The following is a 23,859-nucleotide window of genomic DNA, read 5'->3' as shown; positions in this document are numbered from 1 at the left end:
TACTCTTGGCTCTGTATGATGTCACTTGTATTTATTCAAGTATTTTCTCATTCTTAATAATTTCTTAACTCTTGATCATTTCCAGTTGTTATTTTGTTTTCTGATGAAATTTCATTGCAGAATCAGAATCTCAACTTTAGCTATGTGTTCATTTATAACCTTCAATATTTCTTTCCCCACATATTTATTCGATTCATTCAGTCTCTCTGACTCGTGGACTTCAGCTCACAATCAGCTTTGAGCAAATATTTTCTTATTTTTTTCTGCATTTAAATGTTGGGGTCGGATTCATTTTGAAGCCTTAAAATGTGTTTAGTACTTGACTGCATATATTCAAGCATTCATGGTAAATTTATTTATGTCTATGGATTAGCTAACGGACACGGCATTTCCTGGCAGTCAACTTAGCTAGCTAGCTAAGGATGTTAATTACTGATAAGCTTGCAAACACACATTTAACTTGAGCAATGTTGCCTCAGGTCCAATTTACTCCAGACCTAGATAAAAAAAAAAGTAATCAAATTCAAGAAAAGATGGGTAGGAGAACTGATTGAGGCTGTGTCCACACGTACACGGGTATTTTCGAAAACGCAGATTTTTCTATGAGTTTGCACCTTTCGTCCACACGTAAACGGCGTTTTCGATTACTGAAAACGGAGATTTTTAAAAAACTCTGGCCTCTGACATTGGACTCAATGTTGTCAATGTGTCAAATGTGTATTTCCTGTTTTATTTTGATAGTCCCTCGTCTCATGTGTGCTGATTTTGGCTTTGTTGTCATTAGTCAGATTCTGTTTAGCTGTGTTCCCTGGTGTTTCCCATCTCTCTAATTACCCAGTATGTAAAAATGGTCTCCCTTTGGTTTCTGTTATGTCGTCCATGCCGTATGTTTTCCCTGAACATAAATAGAATTAAATTGAAATTCAACTGAGTGACACTCTGTTCTTTGTTTGCACATTTGTTTGCACAAATTTCCCACATGTGGGACTAATAAAGGTTATCTTATCTTATCTTACTTGCTGTGGAAAAAAGCAAGCAGACTGTTCAGATTTTGTTTGAAAAAGAAACTTATATTCATCGCAGGCTACTTGCTCATGGTGCATCAGTGACTTTTTATTATGAGCTTGATTGTAACAGTTAACAAGTAGCCACTACAAAATCAATGGGATTTACTTAAAGGATCCATTCAGGTCTGAGGAATTCCTGCAGCATGCCAGTGCTTCTGTTATATCACTGGGTATGAAACAGAGTTCAGTTCTATAAACATAATAGGAAAAAATATCATCATCATATTCAGTTTCTTTCACCAGCAAACTTATGTATTACTTATATACTCACCAGCAACTTTGTTAGGTACATTTGTTCTTCTGCTCGGTAACACAATCGTTTAATCAGCCAATCACATTGCATCAACTCAGTGCATTTTGGCATGTAAGCATGGTGTAGATCAGCGGTCCCCAACCCCCGGGCCGTGGACCGATACTGGTCCATGAGTCGTTTGGTACGGGGTCATGAGACTTGAGGCTCTGGTGTGAAATTTATGGTTTTCGGGATTTTTATCTTTATTTTTTATTGTTAACTCGGTTTCCCTGGGTCTTTTCCTGTGTGTTAGGAATAAATCTTCTTTTTTTTGGTACCGGTACTGGTTTTATTTTCTTGTATTTATCCGTGACCCCTTAAAGGCCGGTCCATGAAAATATTGTCCAACATAAACCGGTCCATGTCGCAAAAAATGTTGGGGACCGCTGGTGAAAATGACCTGCTGAAGTTCAAACTGAGCGACACTAACAAAGAGCCTGATGAGTGTAGCATAAAATGTCTCAGAGCTGATCACTCAATATCTAGAAGGGAAGGCTTTTCACAAATTTACTTTCTGCAACAGTGACATCCAATTACAGTACCACACTTAAATTCAGAGATCCTAGTGGCATGGTCCAATACTATTGTCCATATAGTGTTACATATAGTTACAATGGTGGATGCTCAAGTTAAACAAGGCCATGGTTTCAAATGATCCAAGCGATAATATCTATGTGTCTGAAGTTCAGGCTTTAGACCGCTAAACACTGACAGTTTTTTCTACCCTTGGCTCTGTATGATGTATTAATATTTTCATCTCAGGCACAGATCTGTATGTGAGGACATCAGCGAACCAGAAGAAAGTTGTCTTAAAGGAGAGGGAAAGGAAAATTATTAAAAACTGTAAATCATGAACAGCTGCTCTAGCAGAGTCCAAGAATAAAAATATGGAGTTGTTTAATATAAGCAGGGAATCTAGAGGATACACGGCTGCCCGTGGAAACACAAATAAATAAGGTTAAGTTCGTTGTCTTAGGATATTATAATTTTAACTATGCTATAATTCCTTACTATAACCTATGAATAACTAAAAAAGGTGAAAAGGTACAGTGTCCCAGGATCATTATGAACTGTCCGGTTTTTAGGGAAACATTTCATATTTCTGTGCCAAAAATTTAGCACAGAAAGTAAGGACATTTGTGTTTGGTTGCTTTGAACAATGCTTCTTGGCAACAAATCTTATGCGGCTGAAAAGCCTGTTTATTCTCCCTTAAATGGTGCTACATTTGTTAGAAAATGTATTTGTAGGTTGAGCAGTGTGTGGGTTGTGCCCATGAAAAAAATTGCCAAATCTTCTCTAATCAGTTATTTTGCTATTGAATCTGTGCTATTTTTACATACGAATAAACATACAGGTTCAAAGGAGCTCATGCATCACATATTCACAGCATGTATTAGAAAAGATCGGCTTTCTTCTTCATGTCATTACGTTTCCAAAGTGGAAGTCTGTCAAATTCTTGAACATCCATTCCAAAGATGTGGAGGAATGATTCTGGGGATAGGTGACGCTGCAAAAAGAAAGCAGGATGAAATAAATGTTTCTGTGCATAAAGCCGCAGAGTAATTCTGTCTGATTATTTCTTAATATAAAGCTCAAACATTACATTTAAGTGAAACTTATAACTAGTTTTTTTTTAAAGAAAACCATTTAAGCCACACCTCAAGTCTTGTTCTGTCAACATCCCTGGGAAGCTTCACTCGTCCTCTGTTACTAACTGTGAGCATTTCATATGGATAGATCTTGACAAACAAATAAAAACCATTTGAGAATATTTCATAAGTTGAATCTACACGACCTCATCAGGTCTTAAAATTTGGTAAATACAACTTAAGATGAACAAAAATACATGACATGTTACACAGTTTCATTGTTTAACACAAACTAAGCCAAAGTTCAGAAGCAGCGTGTGAAAGTCCACCTGTACTGCTTCCATAGAAATTTAGTGGGTAAGTATTCGCTTGTTAGTTGATCATCAACAAATGTGAGTACTTGTGGCATAAAAGCAGAAGTTTTGGCAGCTTGCTGGTCTGAAGCATTCAAGTGTGTTAAACGTTTAAGTTCATAGCAGTACAATTAGAAAACGACTCAACAAATCGATGCTGTTTGAAAGGATCGTCTCTTTTGTCTAAACACATCTCAGGTTTGCAAAGTTGCATCTGAACAAATCACAAGACACTGGGAACAATGTCCTTTGGGTAGATGAAACCAAAGTGGAGATGTCTGCCAATAATGCACTGTGCCATGTTTGGAGCATAGAAGTCACCTTGCAGTCACTGAGTCGACCATCAACACTTTATTCTATAGTATTCTAAAATCAAATGTAAGGCCATCTGTCCAACAACTAAAGCTTGGGCAAAACTGGGTCCATGCAGCAGGACAGTGATCCCAAGCAAAGCCCAAATCTACAACAGAAAAAGTCATACTTTATCATTACTTTAAGTTATGCTGCTAAGCACGGTGTAATGTGTCATGTTGCTGTTCAGCTGAGGTTGTATTTACATATTTTCAGGACCTGCTATGGAACCAGACGCTATATCCCTCAGCCGTAAAAGACTGATGGGGTATTGTCATCACACCACCACGTGGGTGCTGTGGAGACCCAAGTTTGTGATTGCATTAACTCGAGAACAAACCAACTTGCTTTTTTGGAATCACACCATAGGTGCATCTACTAAAAATCTCATGTGATGTAAGTGTGTTAAAAGACAAATTATATAATAAAATAAAATATAATACTTGCATTTGGTTCCAACAAATTAGGCATAGACACTCCTCTCTCCATTTGTGTTAATGGGTACTGATGGTCATAGATGAGCTACAATATGAAGCAAACACATGCAATTGGAAAATATCGTGACCTGATTGAAGACTTGCTGATTATTTCCAGATAAATGCGAGTAAAGCTGAATATATGCATGATTAAAGAGCAGGTTACATAGAAATATGAGTTAATAAAGATATATTCACACAATGAGTTAGGCCAGTTCTTCAAAAATATGCCACAAACCAAACAGGGAACCAGGACTGACTCGAATACCAACTCCATTCAGTTACTGTCACATACCCTGAAGTCTGAAAGAGAGAGAGCAAATCCCAAACAAAATGTATTTAATTTCATTTTAATGGTAGTTAAAATAGTAATTAACCACATCTGTCTACATGGATACCTCTGCATCTGTCGTCATGGTAGCGGGAGAAATCAGCTGGCCGTGGCTTAGAAAACACATGAAAACAAAATTTTCACAATATTAATATAATAACCTTTTCTAAAGTGTTTATTTAGCGCCTACATATATCAAATAGAAAAGCATTAAAAATAAATATACTTTGTACAAAATTAGATGTTTGTTTGTAGATGTGCCTCTCAAATCAAACGAAGATGTGCGCTTTAAAAAAAGATCCTTATTGGTGGTTCTGTCTGATTTAATTTGACTTAAAAACAAAGCTTAATCAAAGTGTGTATCTAATTAATTCACCAATTAGAAGAATGTCATTTAGCAGGCTTATGCAATGTTTCCAAAGTGAGATTTAGGCATTAGTAACGCGTGTCCTACCGGGCTGAGGCTGTTCCGGCCGGCCAAAGAGGATGCTGGGGATGTCGAGGAATTTGGATCTGTGTGAAAGCAGACAGATAAGCTCATCGCGAGACGATTTACACTCAGACTGGGATCTTTGCCCGAAATAGACTTACTGAGAAAAATGTACCTTCTCCGGTTCTTAGCTCAGCCATTTACTACTAACTATACTGCAAAGCTGACTTTAAAATATCATGTAGTGACTTGAGGTAAAGTTTTATCAAGATCTTAAGGTCTTGATAAATAGTTGTTTCTTTAGCTTAACTTACAAAGATACAAATGAATACTTTTAAACAACACAACTGAAATTTAAATGTAATTTTGAGTGATTCAAGCATAACATACACCAGGTTTAAATACTGTACCTTGCTGTTTATAAATCGGGGCCCTCCTGTACACGTTGAAGCTTTCATCTGCTGTCAGAAAAGAATGGAGTGTTAGCAGATGCTTCATTTTTAACTACTGCACAGTGGAAACATTCAATTAGTATGAATGTATGTCTCTGGAAGGTGGCTGTCAAACTATTCCACTTTTATTCACAGTGTTTTAAACAGCTAGTATTAAAGGGCTACCTAACACTAGCTTCTTGCTTGAAATTGAAAACAATAAACCTTCAAAATCAGGAAGCATTTCAAACAATGAAAAATGCAAATATGGTTTCCTAAAGGCAGTTAGTTAGTTTGTAATCTTCCACAGCAAAAACACAGACCAGTGATGACTGATCAAAGCTTGGCATATCTCGTTGGCACATGATAAACCTCACCCAAAGGCACAACGCTGCTATAAATAACCACAGCTGCACAGGAAGCTGTGTGTGAAGTTGAAAAGAGACTGAAATATTTATCTAATCAATTAAAGCCATTTTAAAATAATTAATTAAACCAGGCAGAATTGAAGTTCTGAATTTTGACCACTAGGTGGCACAGTGTTTCAAAGAATAAAGTGAACCTCATCTCAGTAACATAACTCTCCATGTGTGCGAGTCCCAAATAGTTTGTTGGTATTACTTGTGTGTGTCAGACTAAATCCAGTGCTGCGTTCACCATTAATTTGGGTTAATAAGGAATACAAAATGCAATTTAACACACTAATAGAGGAGAAGAGTTAAAGACGGTGGCGCAGAAGCAGGGGTCTTACCTTTGCTTTGAGAGGGAAAGGTGTGATTATAAAGAGAAGGAGGGGAAGTGCCAGTGTTGCCACAGAATAAAGAGGAAGAAAGCGGGAACCCTTTGGATTTCGGGAAGTGCAGACAGGAGGAGTTGTGGTGGTAAAACAGAGAACAGGTGAACATGGGATGTGTTTCATATCTTTAAAAAGAGTGTTGGGATGCTTCTTTTGTGCTTATCTCACCTGGTCGGTGGAAGTGCTGTGGTGATCTGGACGAAGTTGGAGTGTAGCTATGACGATGGTACAATGTATGAAGTCCTAAAGGGCCTTGGCTTGTAGATTTTGGTACACGTGTTCTTATTTCAAAACTCTCCTGAGAAGAGGAAAACAAAACCAGCAAAGAATCCATGTGAAAATAAATAGATTTAAAGGGGAGACTGGCTCACACTGTGTGATACCAGATTTCGTGGTATTTCTGTGCGTCTGTTCTAAGTAAAGTTAATAAAAGTGTGTTTTACCTCTGTGGGTTCAATTTTGATTTCTGGTGACTAAATCAGACAAAGAAAAGAAGAAAAATCAGCACATTCACTGAATCGCGTAGTCCGTGTTAAATAGAAGGTAACACAACATATGGGTGATTCCATCTTAAATTAGAAAGTTTATACGTTTCTCCACGCATTTTATCTTCATTTGTCAAGAGGCAATGCTTGACAATGACAATCAAAAAAAACTATAAAAGATAAAATCCTGAATCCCTTTTAAAATGATTCAGGATCTGTAATTTGGGAGAGATACATCCAAAAATATCTGAGTATTGGTTTATTAAAATACGATTTGTTCATTTTTGAGACTAAGACTTTCATGTTAACAAGTATTCTGTGACTTTTGCAATGTCAAGGTTTTTTTTAAAACTAGTGCACACTAAAATATGGGACTTTACAGGGCTTTTTCAATTTTTTGTCATATTTTAATTAGTCAGTATGCAGACATTTTTCGATGTATCTGTCCCAAATTACAGATTCTGGTTCTTTGTGATGGTTAGTGAGATCAATAAAAATTGCAGGCTTGTATCCTTAATAGCTTTTGAGAGATTCATGTTCAGACATTGACTCAAATTTCAATGTGAGATAAACACATGAAAGTGGATTGATGGACCATTTAAAAAAAAAAAAAAAGTATATATCTTGAAAAGTATTTTATATATAGAGAGAGATAAAATTTCACAGCACTCATTATATATGTTTAAACTGTGGACCATAAAGTTTTTATTCAAATTGGACACCGTCAAGCAGAAGGCCCATGCTGATTTGAGATGAAATGACCCATATGTGACTTCAGGTCACAGCTTAACCCTTAAAAAAAAATTTTTTTGAGTGAGAAATTATTCATTCATCTAAATCGGAAAACTCACTGAACCTGGAGTTGTTTGTTTTTACATAAAGGCAGAAATATAATAAGAAGTTGCAAATAAAAGGATGTGATTGAAAACTGCAACTGCATGCTCTCTCTCTGTTGTTATGCATTAGACCATCAACCAAACTCATTAACTGCAAACCACAGTTCATACAAGTAAGTATTCTGCATACTCGAAATGATTTGGGCTGGTACTTTGCTAATGTAAAAATTAAAACTTGAAGCATTCTTGCTTCAAAACAGACTCTAAGGGACAATTCACAAAAATATACATGGTTTTTCTTCTGGCCTGTGGTGCTATTTATCCATCTCGACTGTTCTGATGTTAACTGCCAAGTTTTGTAGAAATGCTTCTTTTGAATACGCCTGAACTAAATGGCAAGAACCAAAAAACATCTTTGAAAAACTCCTCCACAGATCTAATTTTAAGCAGTTTAATGTAGGAACTCTGACTCCACCTGCCAAACTAAAGGAAGCGTGCAGTTACCTCACATCACAGCTAAGCTGAGAGAGACGTCATTAATGCTGCCACTTTAATGAGAATCTGCCTCTCTTCACAGCACGCTTCCTTCAGGACAGGGAAACAGACTAAATAGATAAATAGCTCCACGTTCCACAATAATGACATGCATATTTCATTTTAGGGTGATCTGTCCCTCTAAAGACTTTTTTTTACAATAGATGTTTTTATTTTCTGGGCCAAATACAACTAAACACAAGAATGAGAAAAACAAGACTTTACTTGGTTAGACTCCTAAATAAAATAAAGACACAAACATGTCACTCGACACAAGCTGGAGCGTTGGATGAAATTACCTCTGCAGGACTTTTTTGGACTCTTTGGCTGTGTTGTGTGTTTCCTTTCTCATCCAGAGTAGAGGGGTGGTCATTCACAGACTTATAAGATATCATATCAGGATACTCAATATCGTATATAGCCTTGACTCTGGGAATTGCTGCTAAGTCTCTGTAATCAATGATCTCATTATCTACTTTGGCCTGGGAACAGGACAGGGAGGAGAGGAGAGGAGAGGAGGCACAAGGAGCAGACACAACAGATTAGGTCTTATGAAAGGTCAGAGGTGTCTTATTACATCATTTCAGGGAGGAATTAAACTTTAATCCCGTGATTTAGGCACATGAGGTGAGCGGATTCGGTTAGTCTATTATGAAATCCAATGTTTTTGTTTCAACATGCAAAATGATTTCCAGGCTTTTGTGCATAGCAGAGGTAGTTTTCTTATATTCTGAGGTGTTTTGGTGGGAGTAAAGTTTATGTCATTTCTGTGGGTGATAAAAAGCTGGGTGGAGGAGACTAATTACACTGAAAGCACCAGTTTTTGTGATCAAAGTCGGTCTGAATGCATTCAAACCCTGATTTTCTCAGGAGATTTATGGATGTATTGAGAGTCTTCATCATTCAGCCACAACTAAAATCACATTTTGCCTAAAAAGCACCAAGAAACTAGTTCCGATCAGTCAAGGTACCACTTGCTGAATTATGTTACTGATTTTAATGCTCTATTTTCCTAAGTGTTTCTCCACTTCTCACATCAATACGAATTTTTTCGCAAAGGGGAAACTCTGTCCGTGCGACTCCCCTGTATAAATAAAGGATAGATCAAACACAGATCAACCCACGGTGAATCACACACCATAGATGCAAATGCTGGCCTGTGAACTTACACAGATAGTTCGACCTGGGCTGCCAGGAGTGCACGAGCCCGGCCTGGAACAGGAGCTTTCAGATGATGATCTAGTGCGCTGAGAATGGGGGAAAACAAAAAATCAAGCAACAGAAACAGCTACCTCAGAAACAGTACTTTTTTTTGCTGTCGATTGCGGCCTTACATCCACACACACACACACAAGCGTTTCTTTCAGGATTGCAATCCATGGCACACTCAGTGTACAGTAGAGGTACTTAACTAAGTAATGTGATTAATTAAGAGATTTCCAGGCAATTTCAGTGTGGTTAATAGCCACAACAATCCCTGATAGCAAAAAAAAGTGTGAAGCCGAGCATGCAGTACTGCCAACAAAGTTCATTCACAAGCAGTAGCTTATTAAAAGTCCACCTAAACATTGTGCAATGTAAAAAATCAAATGTATAAAAGGGGAATCTTAGACTGTCAATTTAAGGCAACAAGCTCTGATTTGACCAGCCAGGTGTCTCTCATATTGCATTGTGAAACAAGCACGTGTGGTTAATCTCAAATCACGAGATCGCAGCCTGCTCACTGCAAACCGCAGACCTGCTCGCAGTATTAACCTTCAGTTCATGTTGCGGGAAAAAGAAATCAAGACAGGGCGTTTTAGGTCTTCCGACCTGGGGAGGAATACATCGTGTAAAGAAATCACCTTGTACAGCTGCAGTAAGTCTTTGGTATGTGAGTTTGTAAAATCACTTCCATTTGATTTAGAAAATGCTCAAACTAACATGTTTAACAGTGAGTAAAAAAAACTTACCCTGTAGCTGTCCTCCATTCTGCTGGTTCCTCTGCAATCTGGGTGCCAAATTACTGATCCTGTGAAAGAAGAGACAATTGATTTTTGCAACTTTTATCAAAATGAGAAGACTTTTAAGCAGATTCTTACTCTGGATGGCATTACCTCGGCCTCCAGTAACACTGTGAGGAACCTTGGAGTCATTTTTGACCAGGACATGTCCTTCAATGCACATATTAAACAAATATGTAAGACTGCTTTCTTCCATTTGCGCAACATCTCTAAAATTAGAAATATCCTGTCTCAGAGTGATGCTGAAAAACTAGTTCATGCATTTATTACTTCCAGGCTGGACTACTGTAATTCTTTATTATCAGGATGTCCTAAAAACTCACTGAAAAGCCTTCAGCTGATCCAAAATGCTGCAGCAAGGGTACTGACAGGGACTAGAAAGAGAGAGCATATTTCTCCTGTTTTGGCTTCCCTTCATTGGCTTCCTGTTAAATCCAGAATTGAATTCAAAATCCTGCTCCTCACATACAAAGTCTTAAATAATCAGGCCCCATCTTATCTTAATGACCTTGTAGTACCATATCACCCTATTAGAGCACTTCGCTCTCACACTGCAGGCCTACTTGTTGTTCCTAGAGTATTTAAAAGTAGAATGGGAGGCAGAGCCTTCAGTTTTCAGGCCCCTCTTCTGTGGAACCAGCTTCCAGTTTGGATTCGGGAGACAGACACTATCTCTACTTTCAAGATTAGGCTTAAAACTTTCCTTTTTGCTAAAGCATATAGTTAGGGCTGGACCAGGTGACCCTGAATCCTCCCTTAGTTATGCTGCAATAGACGTAGGCTGCCGGGGATTCCCATGATGCATTGAGTTTTTCCCTTCCACTCACCTTTCTCACTCACTATGTGTTAATAGACCTCTCTGCATCGAATCATATCTGTTATTAATCTCTGTCTCTCTTCCACAGCATGTCTTTATCCTGTTTTCCTTCTTCACCCCAACCGGTCGCAGCAGATGGCCGCCCCTCCCTGAGCCTGGTTCTGCCGGAGGTTTCTTCCTGTTAAAAGGGAGTTTTTCCTTCCCACTGTCGCCAAAGTGCTTGCTCATAGGGGGTCATATGATTGTTGGGCTTTTCTCTGTATTTATTATTGTGCTATCTACTGTACAATATAAAGCGCCTTGAGGCGACTTTTGTTGTGATTTGGCGCTATATAAATAAAATTGAATTGAATTGAATTGAACTTTTACTGTTTTTAACCAACAGGGCCGTGTTTATGCATTCATCACCGACCAAAAATGCTTCTTGGCCTTGAATGGACAGGCCGTTTATTTAAAGAGAGGCTACAATCTCAAACTGACCTTGCACATACATTTCTTCTCCTTCTGTGAACATCCTGTCGCATCGGCTGCATCTTGCACAGCTGGGGTGATAATGTCTGTCCCCAGCCTAAGTCAGATAATGAGCAAGACAAAAGTGGCTCACAGACTGCGTACGTACGGGAGCTGCATGAAATGAACAGCTGCAGAAATCACATTGCAGTTCGTCAGGTTACGTCTGCCCAGCAGTGTAGTTGGACCGCTGACTAAATGAGGTGTTAACAGCCTAGAGTGTGGTCGTTAGCGAGGGAGGACACTTATTAGGAGTGGTAAATGATAATAGCCATTAAATAGACAGATAACATTCAAAACAGGTGATTAGACCTTTTTAGGAACAGAAAAAGTGGCGGCACACTCGACACTCCAGGGAAAGAAGTTGCATGAACACTGAGCAAAATTAAAGACAGGCAGCTGCGGACTACAAAGAGGAATTTAACAGATTTAAATCTCTGAAGGGCTTCTGAGACTAATGTTTGTAATAAAATGTACTGCAATAGAAAAAGAACAAAGATTGAAACAGGAGTAAGACTCTTCGCTGAAAGCAGATCTCTCTTACCTCTAAGAGTTTTCCAGTTATAAACTTCTGACATGCTTCACATTTTACCCCAAACTGAATCTGGTAGTCTCTCTCACAGTAGGGAACTCCATCCCTGAAAGATGCACATGACATACACTTACCCATGCAGTACATGTGGAACTTTTGTATCATCATTTTAGCAGCATTCATCTAATCATACTCAATTTAGAAATAAAAGATTAAGGAAGAGGAACACAAAGCATACTGAATGAGTGAGTGCATGAATGAGACATTTATATTTACTTGCTGATATATTCTCCGCTCAGCACTTTCCTGCAGGTTTTACACTTGAAGCAGCCTAGGTGCCACTGGCCTCCGAGGGCTAATAGAGCCTGTCCATTCTTGATGTCTCTACCACAGCCAGTGCAGTCTGAAAACACAACATATACATTTATACTCAGTGGTCACTTTAAAAGGCAGCTGCTCAACTTATTAGACGTGCTCAGCTGCTCATTGATGAAAATATCTAATCAGCCAATCACATGACGTTTAGCCATATAGACCAAGCCAAGAGAAAACATCCAGAGAGCAGCAGTTCTCTGGGTGAAATGACCTTGTTGGTGCCAGAGGTCAAAGGAGAATGGCTGGACTGCTTGGAGCTTATAGGAAGGCAACAGTACCTAAAATAATCACTCATTCATTTATAGTTGGTGTGGTAAAAACAAATACATTGACAATGATGAAAAGTAAGAACAATACCAATAAAACCAATATTGGGTCAAAATCCAGAGAGTATAAATGTGTGTTAAGATGAGCTTTAAAGAAATGTATTCCATAAACTAGGGGATGCAACAGAGAGTGCCCTGTCCCCTCTGAGCTTCCACTTATGGGCCCCTTAGTGCTGAGTATTGTTTAAACACCACAGGTTACATGAGTGTTGTTGCTGACCATGCCCATCCCTTTAAGACCTGACTCTACCCGTCTTCTGACGGCTTCCTCCAACTGGATAACACATCAGAGCTCATATCATTTCAATCTGGTTTCTTGAACATGGACAATAAGTTCACTGTAGTCAAATGACCACAGTCACTGGCTCTCAATCCGATAGAGCACCTTTTGGATGGAACGGGAAATTCAGATCATGGCTGTGCAGCCCACAAATCTGCAGCAACTGTGTGATGCTCTCATGTCAATATGGACCAACATCTCTGAGGAATGTTTCCAGCAGCTTGATGAATCTCTGCCATGAGAAAAGCACCTTTCCGCACACTCCTGCAGAGAGATCCTCTTAGTCCAGAGGCTTTGTGAGTCTGAATCCCCTATTTATCCCCCATTTATCTATAATCACTACACAGATGAGGTCAAGCAGAGGTAAAGAGTTAAGTTTTACTGTATCTCTTGCTTCATACTGGCAGGTTCACAATAGGATGACTGGATTCGTGAAGGAAAGTCAACTTAAAGGGTTGTAAAGAAATCCGCAACAGCTGCAGGCGGGTATTAGACTGGATTTAGTGACACTGTGTAGTCGTCATAGTGATAAGAAAGGTGACATTACCCAAAAAGGCTTACAACTGATGATTGATTTCTTTTCCCCTCTTACAAGCAGATTTCTTGAATGATCCCAAATACTTTTGTTATCCAATTCATTCTACACAAGCACAGGAGAGTCAGATGTGCTACCTGCAAAAAAGTGAAGACTTAAACTTCCCATTTGCTGACAGATGTTGACCCTGAATGACTCTTGAAGACAGGATAAACTAAATAAACAGGCAGCTGGCAGAATACCCACAGCTGGCCAGTGTTCAATGTATAATCCACTGTCTTATTAAAACTACAAGGGATCAAAACCTTTGATATATTTTTTGAATATTTCGATATGAACACTGCTTAGAGAGTATGCAGAAATGCTCTTACTGCTGGAATAGCTGGTGGCGTTTGGAGACGGAGACACAGGTTCCATACAGTGCTGACAGAGGCAGTCTTTTCCAATGAAGGTGACACAATTCCCAGCAGGAAAAGGCTGTCTGAGAATCAAAGTAAGAGACACAATTATACCAAGGATTTGTACCAAGAACTAAAACCTCCCAAACATCATTTTTAAGATTACTTGCAAATGGTGCAAACAAAGCAGGCTGCGTGGTAGGTCTTCCCCAACACCGTGACCACCTCTCCCTCCACAAATTCTCCACAGCTGTTGCAAGCTGTGCCGTGAAGTCGCTGGAAGTCCAGCGGGCAGAGGTAGTCCCCATTCCTCATGAAGAAGCCACTCTGAGCTAAATCACAGCCACACACTGCACAGAGACACATTCAGAGAAAGATCTGATCAATATTCCAATGTTTTATATCAAGACTGTTACAAGTTAGTGATGTAAAAGCTAGTGATAACACCAAAGAGGATTATTACCAGCTCTATTTAGAGACTTTGCCTGACCCATTTATCTTTTAGTCATTGCAGACATCTTTTTCATCAAAACCCATCAAACCTTTGACCCTAAAGTGGCCACTTTAAGTTGGTCTAAAAAGTAATGTTTCCTACTTTTCCCTTTGTCTTTGTGCATTTGTTTACTCTGTTGCCCTTTAGTTTAGTTTCCAGACCGTAGCTAACGTAAAGTGTCACCTTCACTCTGGATGTTGTCACAGTAGGAAGTTAATAAAGCATCGGATAAATGCTATTTCTGCTCCCTGACCCTCTGATTCTTAAGGCTTTCTGAAACGTCTCTGTGGTTTTGTGCATTACGCACAATGTAAACATCTGTCTACATTGTGCGCGGTACTGATCAGCTTCGTGCCAGGTTACAGGCGATATATAGAGTTGTCTGTCTGCTTGTTCGTAGTTATTTGATACTCCAGCATCCAACCTGTCCTGCTGCGCCTGCCACAACAGAATGCACACAATGCCAAGGACAGATTTGTGCTGCTCTATTCCTGTCCTCCTGCTACTCTCTAACAATGTAAACAAGTTCCAAATTATGCTATTTTGAATTCAACCATCTTTGAACATGCCCCTGCTTCCATGTTCAAAGCAGGGGATTATTTTAAGCAATAGAAACGTTTTCTGTGAATTTGCACAAAAATAATGGCAATCCTTCACAAAATATCGACAGCCCTAATTTACTGCATTTTAACAAGGATATTATTTTTTACTGGCACCAAGTTGGCGAAAGCTTAACACTGTTCTTGGCCACATAAACAGCTGAAAAATAAATCACACATTTTATACAATCAAACGATAACATAACACATTTGAAATGACAGAAGATTTATTTGAACATAAATATTAACATTCATGTGAAGCTGTTGGGATAGCTGCTGACCAGAGTTACTACCTCTTTGGCTCACTGCAATATTTTTTTCTGACATTTGGATTTTTGTATGAGATATGTGCACGAAATGAGGTAGTGTTATGATTTTGCAAGCAACAGACTCAAAAAAGATTGACTGAGGAACAATAACAGTAACAGTGTATGGTTACTTTACTCTAAAATGTCCTGTATTTTAACAGCAAACACTAATAGACACATTTCTGACAGTCAGGCATTGATTCATTCGCCCTGCTCTCTCGGTACTGCAAGCTTCTCTTCTCTGAAAGTCTCTTTGTTTCCCCTGCGCTGTAAACATCGTCACAATGACATGAAAGGACAACAACACGAGAAGCTTGTCAGAGCTTATTAGTGGGGACAATTGCTTGCAGAGGAAGCACTGCATGTTTTCCACGAAGCAGAGTAACACCACTGATTGGCCATTTGACAACCCAGGTGGTTCTCACAATAGCCTGCCGAATTACTGGCCTGTTGTTCTCAGGAAAATTGCATCACTGTCTGGTTGGACAAAGCCAGACTGAAATGGAAATGACAATCAGGAACACTGTTATAAACAGATTCCTCTGTCAGCCTAAAACTCGAGTGCTGCGTTACCAGCACAGTCATACCAGTGCAGTGGTGTCCTTCCATCAACACTCACCTTTGCATGTAAAGCAGTTTATGTGGAAGTAGCTGCTCTGAACACGCAGCACCTCTCCTCTGCATGACTCCCCACACCTGAAGCAGCAGATTACCTTCTTCCCTGCTGGAGGGCAGGGGTGGCAGCTATCCTGGGTGTGTAGTACTACAAGAACACAAGATATAAATGAATCAGTTAAGTCTTGATCAGTCGATTAACTGCTATAGTTTTGTTACTTTACACTGCTCTTTTTTGTCTATTGTATGCAACAGAGTTGTGCATTGCAGAGTCTTACATAATTATTTGCAAACTAATAGTTGCAACATCATGTTGGTAGAGGAAACTTCCACAGACACAACAGTCTGTGAACATGTTTAGCAACTTAGCATGTTCACATTCGCTAATAAGTGCTTAAGACGAGATGAGGCCAAAGGACTGGCCATTTGTTTTTTAAAAAGTAATTGGACGAACTAAAATTTTGACCTGTTGATCCAGAATTCATCCTGTGGGGACCATGAATGTCCTCAAATAATTTAAGGCAACTTGTCCAGTACTTGTTAGGACCGTGTACACAGGTGGTTCTCAGACCACTAGTTTAAATGCCTCATGAGCATCATGAGGCATTTAAACTCAGCATCATAAGAGGACTTTTCATAGTTTTCACTCTGTTTTCCCATTGTTGTCTAGAACCAGTTGCTTAGACCTAATTCCCTGGATCCATGCAATCAATGAGGTTAAAACACAAAATGTATCGCTGTGCCCCTCATATGTACACAAATGTACACGCCCGCAGTGCAATTACATGACAATCAACATTACTCCATTTTCTAATACAAGTCACTGTAAAGCAATCATCTTTTTCATCATCGTTTTTCATCCATAGGAATTTATCCTGCTCTGTCTGAACAACTCATAACGTTAATCCACTCAACCAGTCAGTTCAGCTTTTACATAACTGAGATGAACGTACGACCCAAATCTGAAAGGTTCGGACACTATAGCATATAAAACCTATATTTTATTCACATTAGAACAAAGAAACATTTCAGATGTTTAAACTAAAATATTGCACTATTTCATGAAAGGTATAATATGCATTTTGAAGCAACATTTTAAAAAGTTGGTACTAAAAAGAAAAGACTTTAAGAACATTTCTCAGCAAAGAACTTAACATGACTGGGTTAAAAGAGCATTTTAGAGTGGCAGAGCTAATGTTCATCATCATAAAATTGTGCATACTTTGAACATTTCGTTACAAAACATCATCAAAGAGTTTCAAAAATTTGGAGAAATCTCTGTGCGCACGGGACAAAGCTGGAAAGTATTATTTGCTCATGATCTTCAGACACACAGGCAGCACTGCACTAAAAACAGGCATAATTTTGTCATGGAAATCACTGCATGGGCTCAGGAACACTTCCAGAAATCACTGTCTGTAAACAGTTCATTGTGCCATCCACAAATGCAGGCTAAAGGATGTATTATCCAAATGAGAAGCCATTTATGAACATGATCCAAAAAGCTGTCTTCTGAGGGAAGTCTAATTTAAAATGAACTGAGGCAAATTAGAAAACTGTTTTGTGGTCTGACAGATCAAAATTTGAAGTTCTTCTTGGAAGAACACCAAGCAAGGGACCATCCAGACGACGTCTTTTTTAGGGACGGCATTGCGTATTTCAGCGACAACATGGCTTCATAACATCCTACGTGCAGTCCAGACCTCGGACTGCAAGGTCTGGACTGAATTTGGCACCACAAAAACAAAAAATACAATAAAGTTGACCCAGCACTGTTGAGCATCTAGAATCCTGTATCGGACAAGAATGGGGCAACTTTACTCCCCCACCCCCTGCCACAACTTTTGTTGTAGATATTTTGCTGCCATCAAATTCAACATGAGCTAATATTTTTCTTAAATCAGTACATTTTCTCAGTTTAAACATTTAATATGTTTCTAGGTTCTATTGTGGATAAAATATGGATTTAAGAGACTTGCAGAATCATTGCATTATATTGCATTTTATTTACAAGAGAATATTTACTTTTTACACAGTATCCCAGCTTTTTCAGAACTGGGTACATGTGCACTATGTTTTGGCTTAATTACACTTACGCATCCACAGACTTTGAATACAGGCTGGCCAGGTGGATATTACCTCACAAAAGTCAGACAACATCACAAAACTGTTTTTTCCCCTACGGAAACATAAATATTTTAATGTTACAACACTTTTAGTAGGTATAATGTACAAGAGCAGTGGCCCTTGTGCAAAATTTTGTCTTACATCTTACCAAAACTCTTAAGATAATTTTTCTTTCTGTATCTTTCTTGTTTGAATGACAGCACCAGCATGCCTGTACAATCTAATCACAGCCACTTGAAACGTCCTTAATGTGATTATCTAAGGAGAGGGAGGAAAGAATGTGTTGTGTCGAGAGCAGTCTGTCATCCAGTAAGAGGACACCCAGCATACAAACAGACAGACACATGAATTTCATTTTTCATATACTGCTGGCAACCAAAAACTCAACAGTGCTCCATAATGCACACACATAAATTCACTAACTGGAAATCTGTCTCAGATACTATTAGTCACACTAAATTCAATGAGCTGGGTCTAAACTTATTTGATTCAAACAGAACGATTTGTGCAGACTTGAAGGTGAAATGTTTTTTTGCACGGGCTTGTGAATGTTACTGAAGTGAGTCAAGCATCGCTGGTATGTGGCCCCGATCTGCCCCGCACCAGGAGAGATTTCTTACTATGGCAACAAGTGACATTTAGGGACCATATCTCAAAGGCTCATTCTACAGACACTTCGGTTAAATGTACATTATTTAGCACTGTAGTTATGAAAAAGCCTATCAATCAACAATCTATCATCCCAGTGCTCTGGAATAAAACTGAACATACAAATCTAGAGTGTTAGAGCAGACGGGATGAGCCTAGTTGGAATGTAGCCCATCAATTAGGGCATAGGACTGTAACAACTATTGAAACAGGTCTTTGTCCTAGAGCGCCTCGGACATTTGTTAATGAGATGTTCTGCCAGCACGAATTCATGCAATTCACTTGTCATGAGGTCAGAAATACTTTAAGTTTTATTTTTGTTGGAAACAAGATGATGAATATAATCAGGCCTAGCTGTACTATACTGCACTGTATGGTGCGTGGTGTCATCCTGAAGTGTGCTTTTAATTGTCGTTTTTGTTTTAATGGTAAAACTCAAAAAAGATTGAAGCCCTCAGATGGAAAGCTTTTTGATGCCCTCCCACACTTTCTTGATCTCTACCACAATCTGAAGCTGATATGTGATACGTGTCAAGTATTAGCAAACGGTAGATTTAGAAAGACAGCAAATGGAGAGAAACCCGAGCCGAACAGCTAATCACACACAGCCCAGCTATGAAAATCTGTATCTGTGTGTGTGTGTGTGTGTGTGTGTGTGTGTGTGTGAGAGAGAGAGAGAGGAGGACGGGAGCATCTATTTTCGGTATGCTTAGTTTTTATGTACGTAGGGGGAAGTAAAATGGCATAAGAAGATTTAAACTTCAGCAGTTCTTAGAACTCTATTGTCAAACAAATACATTTCCAAATCAGCTTCTGGACTTCATCTGAGTGACCTTAATGCCTGATGTTGAATTTGTTTTTTAATAACATATAATTTGCACAATAATAAATAATGTGCAAAGGTCTTATTGCCTGTCATTTCATCACCGCTCATCACTTTACAAGGAGTCAAACTTTCTTGTCATATTTTAAGGTGGTCTTGAATGATAGCTCTCCAGGCTTTTTGAAGCTCTTTCAAAGTTTTCCTTTGGACATTGGTTCATTTGTCATTTAAAACTGACCTATGAATCACTGAAAATCCTTTAGCCGAATCTGTGAAAAATGCCAAAGGCAACACAGTTTGACATAAAGTAGTATTTTTGTATCAGTAAGGTGTCTTGATGCATGCTCAATCATCCAGGTAGGAAATTCCCCAAAAGTTGATCCTTGATTAGTGATCAAGGAACTGACCTCCCAGCCCACTGTTCCTTCAGTGGTGCTAGTTTAGGCCATTGATGTACGGTTTATAAGATTGAGAAAGCCTGCAGTCAGCTGAGACTGAAGAAGTCACTTGGATGAGTTACGAAACAGTTCTCCCACTGAAAACACTACGTCCAGATGAACAGAATTAACTTTTGGCGATATCAGGAAGGTGGTTCCCAAAGAGCTGGAAATTTGGCATATCAATGTGACCTTAAAAAAACATGAGGAAACTGGATAAGTGGAGGACAAAAGAAGATGTTGCAGGCCTAAAACATTATGTAAAAAGTATCTGAGACAACAGCTCTGATGAAGTGATGAGTCCAAATTAGAGAATTTTGATAATACAACAGTGAGTGTCTCCAGACAGCTGTAAAACCAGTGGTGGTGGAGATCTTATGAAAACTGATGGAATTATGAATACTGAAAAGTAACATCAGATTTTGATCCACCTTCTAATACCATTTGGAAAGCCTCTGAGTGGCAACTGCCTCATTCTTCAGCATGAAAATGATCCCAAACACACTGCCAACAGTAAAAGCATACAGTACTCGGATAGAAAAACACACAGCGGCCTCCCCAGAGCCCAGACCTCAACATTATTGAAGCAGTGTGGGATCATCTTGAAAGAGCAGTAAAATAGGAAAGCCTACATCTAAAGAAGAGCTTTGAATGTACTTCAAGAAGCCCAGAGAAACTTTCCTGAAGACTTGAAATTATGAGAAAACTTGCCTAGCAGAGGCTGTGTTAAATAATAAAGGTGATCATACCAGGCAATGACTTTCAAGCTCATTAGAATTGTACAAAATCTGTTTTTGCCTTAGGTCAGAGGTCGACTTAAGTGACACATTACTAAACCTAAATAAAACCTTGAATATTTACATTTCTAATCTGGATTTTTAAAGGTTTTTTTCATATTCACAGATATTGTCATGTACTACAAATTAAAGTCTTGCAGTGTATTGTGATGCCATCATTATCTTGGGCAGACAGATTTAATAGCACCCTACCTGCACTCTACAGAGGCTTTATTAAAGCACTCAGGCTGTGATTCAAAGACTACAAAGATGTAAAATCAGCGTAACCGTTCAAATGACTTCAAGTTCAGTAGGAGCAAAGTAGCATCGGGAATTTCTAGAGTAGAGAGCACCATGTGTGAGAATATTATCCGAACAACCGCTCATTTAGTCGAACGACTTTAAATTATTTATTGATGTTTCTTGTTGCTGCTGTGGAAGACAGAATACCGTCACTCTGATAAGAGTCACCTCCACATTTCAGTCACAGATCATCTGAGTGCTCCTTGTTGCTGCACAGTGGGCTAATCGCTGCTTAATTCAGAGGCATTTCTAAAATCACATGCTGTTCTTTCCCAACCATGTTCTACTTTTATTGTAACAGCTGTACTTGCACTTTTCACCGTACACTTTTACACATGCACAGTGTCAATCTAGCATAGATGTAGGTGTTCAGTGATGAATTTATCTGAAATGAAAAACGTCACATTTTTCATTTTTACTACCGTGACCAAAAGTGTCATCAGGATCCAACTTTAACTCGACAAAAATAACATCTCATAAATATGAAAAGACAACCAAAAATATACACAAGGAGACATGTTTCCTTTCTTTGTTACCTGTACACACACACACACAAACACACTTGAAAATGTCTACCTTTCTGTTTCATGGTTTCTGTTCTTCTGCGCTGGAGCTCACGGCGTGAGTGAGGAGAGGCACTAACTGGACTGCTGGTCCAAGAGAAAGGGGTGGTTCCACAACACAGAGGCCAGGGGTGTGTGTTTGTGTGTGTGTGTGTGTGTGTGTGTCAATGAAAGAGGACAGCAGGACTGCCATTAAAATCTCTTGTGCTTCTGATCCATGACCTCATCCATACTGAGGGGGAGAGTATGTGAATGTGAGCTCACTGCGATGATGTAATTGTTTCTCTGAAATATAACGCTGCTGCACTTGTGTGTTATTCTGAAGTATTAGTGTTGGGGTTTTCTTTTAGAGGGAAAAACATACAAACTTTTCTATGTCGGCATTAAATCATATATCAGGATTACATGATTGTTTTTGAAAAGCGATCACACTGGTGCAGCAGCTGGGACTGTCAGATCATTCTGGGACTGAACGTTCCTGGGGGATCTCTGCATGCCTGTTTGGCTAATAGTTTATTTTAAATTGGCTCTTATGTTCATAAAAGTGCATTTTTGGCACCAAACTCTTGTTTTGCTTTTGCGGTTCGCTGCAAAAGCCATGCCTCATTATCCATTTGCACTGTGAAGCAACGTCCAAATAATTTTGCAGCATTTGTCTGAAACTGAGCAGAGAGCATAGTCCTGTGTACTTCAGAATTTATCCTGCTTCTTCTGTCAGCAGATACATCATCAATAAACACTGATCACCTGGTTCCACTGCCAGACAGACATGCCCAGATTTTGTTTCCAGAACTGTTCAAAGTCTGTTTGATGTTTTCTGGCAAAGGCTAATCTGGCCTTCAGATGTTTATCCTTTTCTAAAACCAACTAATAATTCTGTCATTATACACTTTAGCTGTCTTCTGTGATGTTTCAGACCTTTTTTCTGTTGCTCAATCAACTTCAGCTTTCTCAAACTCTTACTGAAAGGCGTACACAGCAAGGGTTGTGCAGACTTGTGTTGACTGAAACTGTGATGCATGCAGTCATCATGAGTGCATGTAGACCTCAACCCTATGGACAATTTGTGAACTACGCTTAAAAGCCGTGTCTGTGCCAAGAAACCAACTGATTTAACTCTACCTATTCTATCACGAAGAGCAGTCAAATATTCAGCCAGAATTGTGCCAGAAGTTTGTTGATGGATACCAAAAGCATCTGATCCAAAGTACAGCTTGCTAAGTGACATTTAACTAAATATTAGTTAGGTGTTTATGTCTGTATCTATAATTTTGACCCAGTATGGATTAGAGAAAACTTTAAACCACTTTATAAACTTGAGGGAAATATCAAGCAGCAGCTCATTTTTCAAAAGATAAGACCAATAGCTACCACCTAATGAAGTAACGAGTCATTACCTGACAGCTCTGCAGGTATACCTGCCAGCTTTTCACACAGAATGTAGTCGTTAGGGTTGAGGAACGGTAGCTGCTCCATTATGGACTGCTTTGGAATCAGGTAGAGAACCTCTGCGATTTGACCGTCTTCAATTATTGACATGCGCCTGACGGAGTTCTTCCTCTTCACCCGGTTCAGAACTATCATGTCGTTGCTGCGGCTGGAGCCGCAGATCTTGCCCAGGTTGCTGAGGTTGAGAAGGCTTGACACGCTCATGTTGTCGAGACTTTCAGCCAAACAGTTCAGGCTGAAGACCGACTGCCGGTTAGAAACCATAAAGCAAACGTGAAGATGTCAAGCCCTTGTGTGGAATGTCAGGTATTAAGTCGACTTTGTGAGTCAGCATGAGTGTTTATGTGTGTGTGTGTGTTGTCCATCAGGCAGTCGCAGACTAACTCCCACCGCACGCCCCTTAAGAAGCTTAGGTGAGGTGTATTTTTAGGGTTGATCCTCACAGTAACAGAGGATCTCAGCTCTTGGAAGTCTCTTTCAAGTAACCTTCTCTCTGTTTTAGTAACACTGACTTGACACAAGTATGTCAGCATTCGAATCTTTGTTTTCTACTCAATCGGGGCAGTCTTTTTAGAAGATTATGAGCTGTGTGCTCAAAAGGGCCATCCATATCTGTACAAGTCAGTCTGTTTGATGGTTGGATGGATTATGGCTGAACTAAAGGACAGCTGGACACAGACACACACATGTGCATGTAAATGATATTCAATAACCTTATAGCATCATTTAACCCACCTTACTCATGCTGTCTAAGCTTAGCTGTAACCTAACCTGAGGATGAATGAAGCAACACGCGTGACCGAATGGTAAATGTGACAGGATTGTTTTTCTTGTAAAAAGAGAACCCCTAAATGCAGCTTATTAAAGTTTCTTTATTGTTATTATAATTTATTTAACCTTGTTACATCTGCATCTGCACAGATATATTTTACTAAACAAAATAAAAATATCCCATGTAACATGTCTTATA

The 23,859-nt window shown here is 39.1% G+C and overlaps 1 protein-coding gene across 8 annotated transcripts; it reads right to left on the bottom strand.

Moving 5' to 3' along the window:
• Nucleotides 1-1,095: 1,095 nt before the first annotated feature.
• On the bottom strand, nt 1,096-23,229 carry LOC100697311 (actin-binding LIM protein 1). Of its 8 annotated transcripts, none has more exons than XM_005448262.4 (21): nt 22,838-23,229; nt 15,768-15,911; nt 13,915-14,098; nt 13,722-13,831; nt 12,111-12,237; nt 11,847-11,940; nt 11,273-11,360; nt 9,925-9,983; nt 9,728-9,784; nt 9,142-9,219; nt 8,272-8,454; nt 6,561-6,590; nt 6,286-6,415; nt 6,073-6,162; nt 5,301-5,348; nt 4,915-4,973; nt 4,528-4,573; nt 4,425-4,432; nt 4,101-4,175; nt 3,019-3,099; nt 1,096-2,867 (listed from the first exon to the last, which is right to left on the bottom strand). In XM_005448262.4, exons 1-21 carry the CDS (start codon nt 23,151-23,153, stop codon nt 2,754-2,756), a joined length of 2,121 nt encoding a protein of 706 aa, XP_005448319.1. In that variant the 5' UTR covers nt 23,154-23,229; the 3' UTR covers nt 1,096-2,753. The 8 variants fall into 8 exon arrangements, with proteins under 8 accessions (XP_005448319.1, XP_005448318.1, XP_005448323.1 ...); XM_005448261.4 differs by having other exon boundaries at nt 5,301-5,351; nt 22,838-23,228; XM_005448266.3 differs by lacking the exon at nt 22,838-23,229 and adding an exon at nt 21,454-21,524 and having other exon boundaries at nt 5,301-5,351.
• Nucleotides 23,230-23,859: the final 630 nt, after the last annotated feature.

The sequence above is a fragment of the Oreochromis niloticus genome, linkage group LG8 (genome assembly GCF_001858045.2).
Source record: "Oreochromis niloticus isolate F11D_XX linkage group LG8, O_niloticus_UMD_NMBU, whole genome shotgun sequence".
Taxonomy (NCBI): domain Eukaryota; kingdom Metazoa; phylum Chordata; class Actinopteri; order Cichliformes; family Cichlidae; genus Oreochromis; species Oreochromis niloticus.
The sequence above is the reverse complement of the archived record's forward strand: the minus strand, read 5'-3'. Positions and strand labels throughout refer to the sequence as shown.

Excerpts from the sequence above, each read along its gene's own strand:
- LOC100697311 (XM_005448261.4), bottom strand. The coding sequence starts at position 23,153 with ATGGTTTCTAACCGGCAGTCGGTCTTCAGCCTGAACTGTTTGGCTGAA. Across the intron at positions 5,352-6,072 it reads CTTTCCCTCTCAAAGCAAAG|CAGATGAAAGCTTCAACGTG; the intron begins GTAAGACCCCTG and ends CTTTTCTGACAG. Across the intron at positions 3,100-4,100 it reads CTAATTTGTTGGAACCAAAT|ATCTATCCATATGAAATGCT; the intron begins GCAAGTATTATA and ends TTGTTTGTCAAG.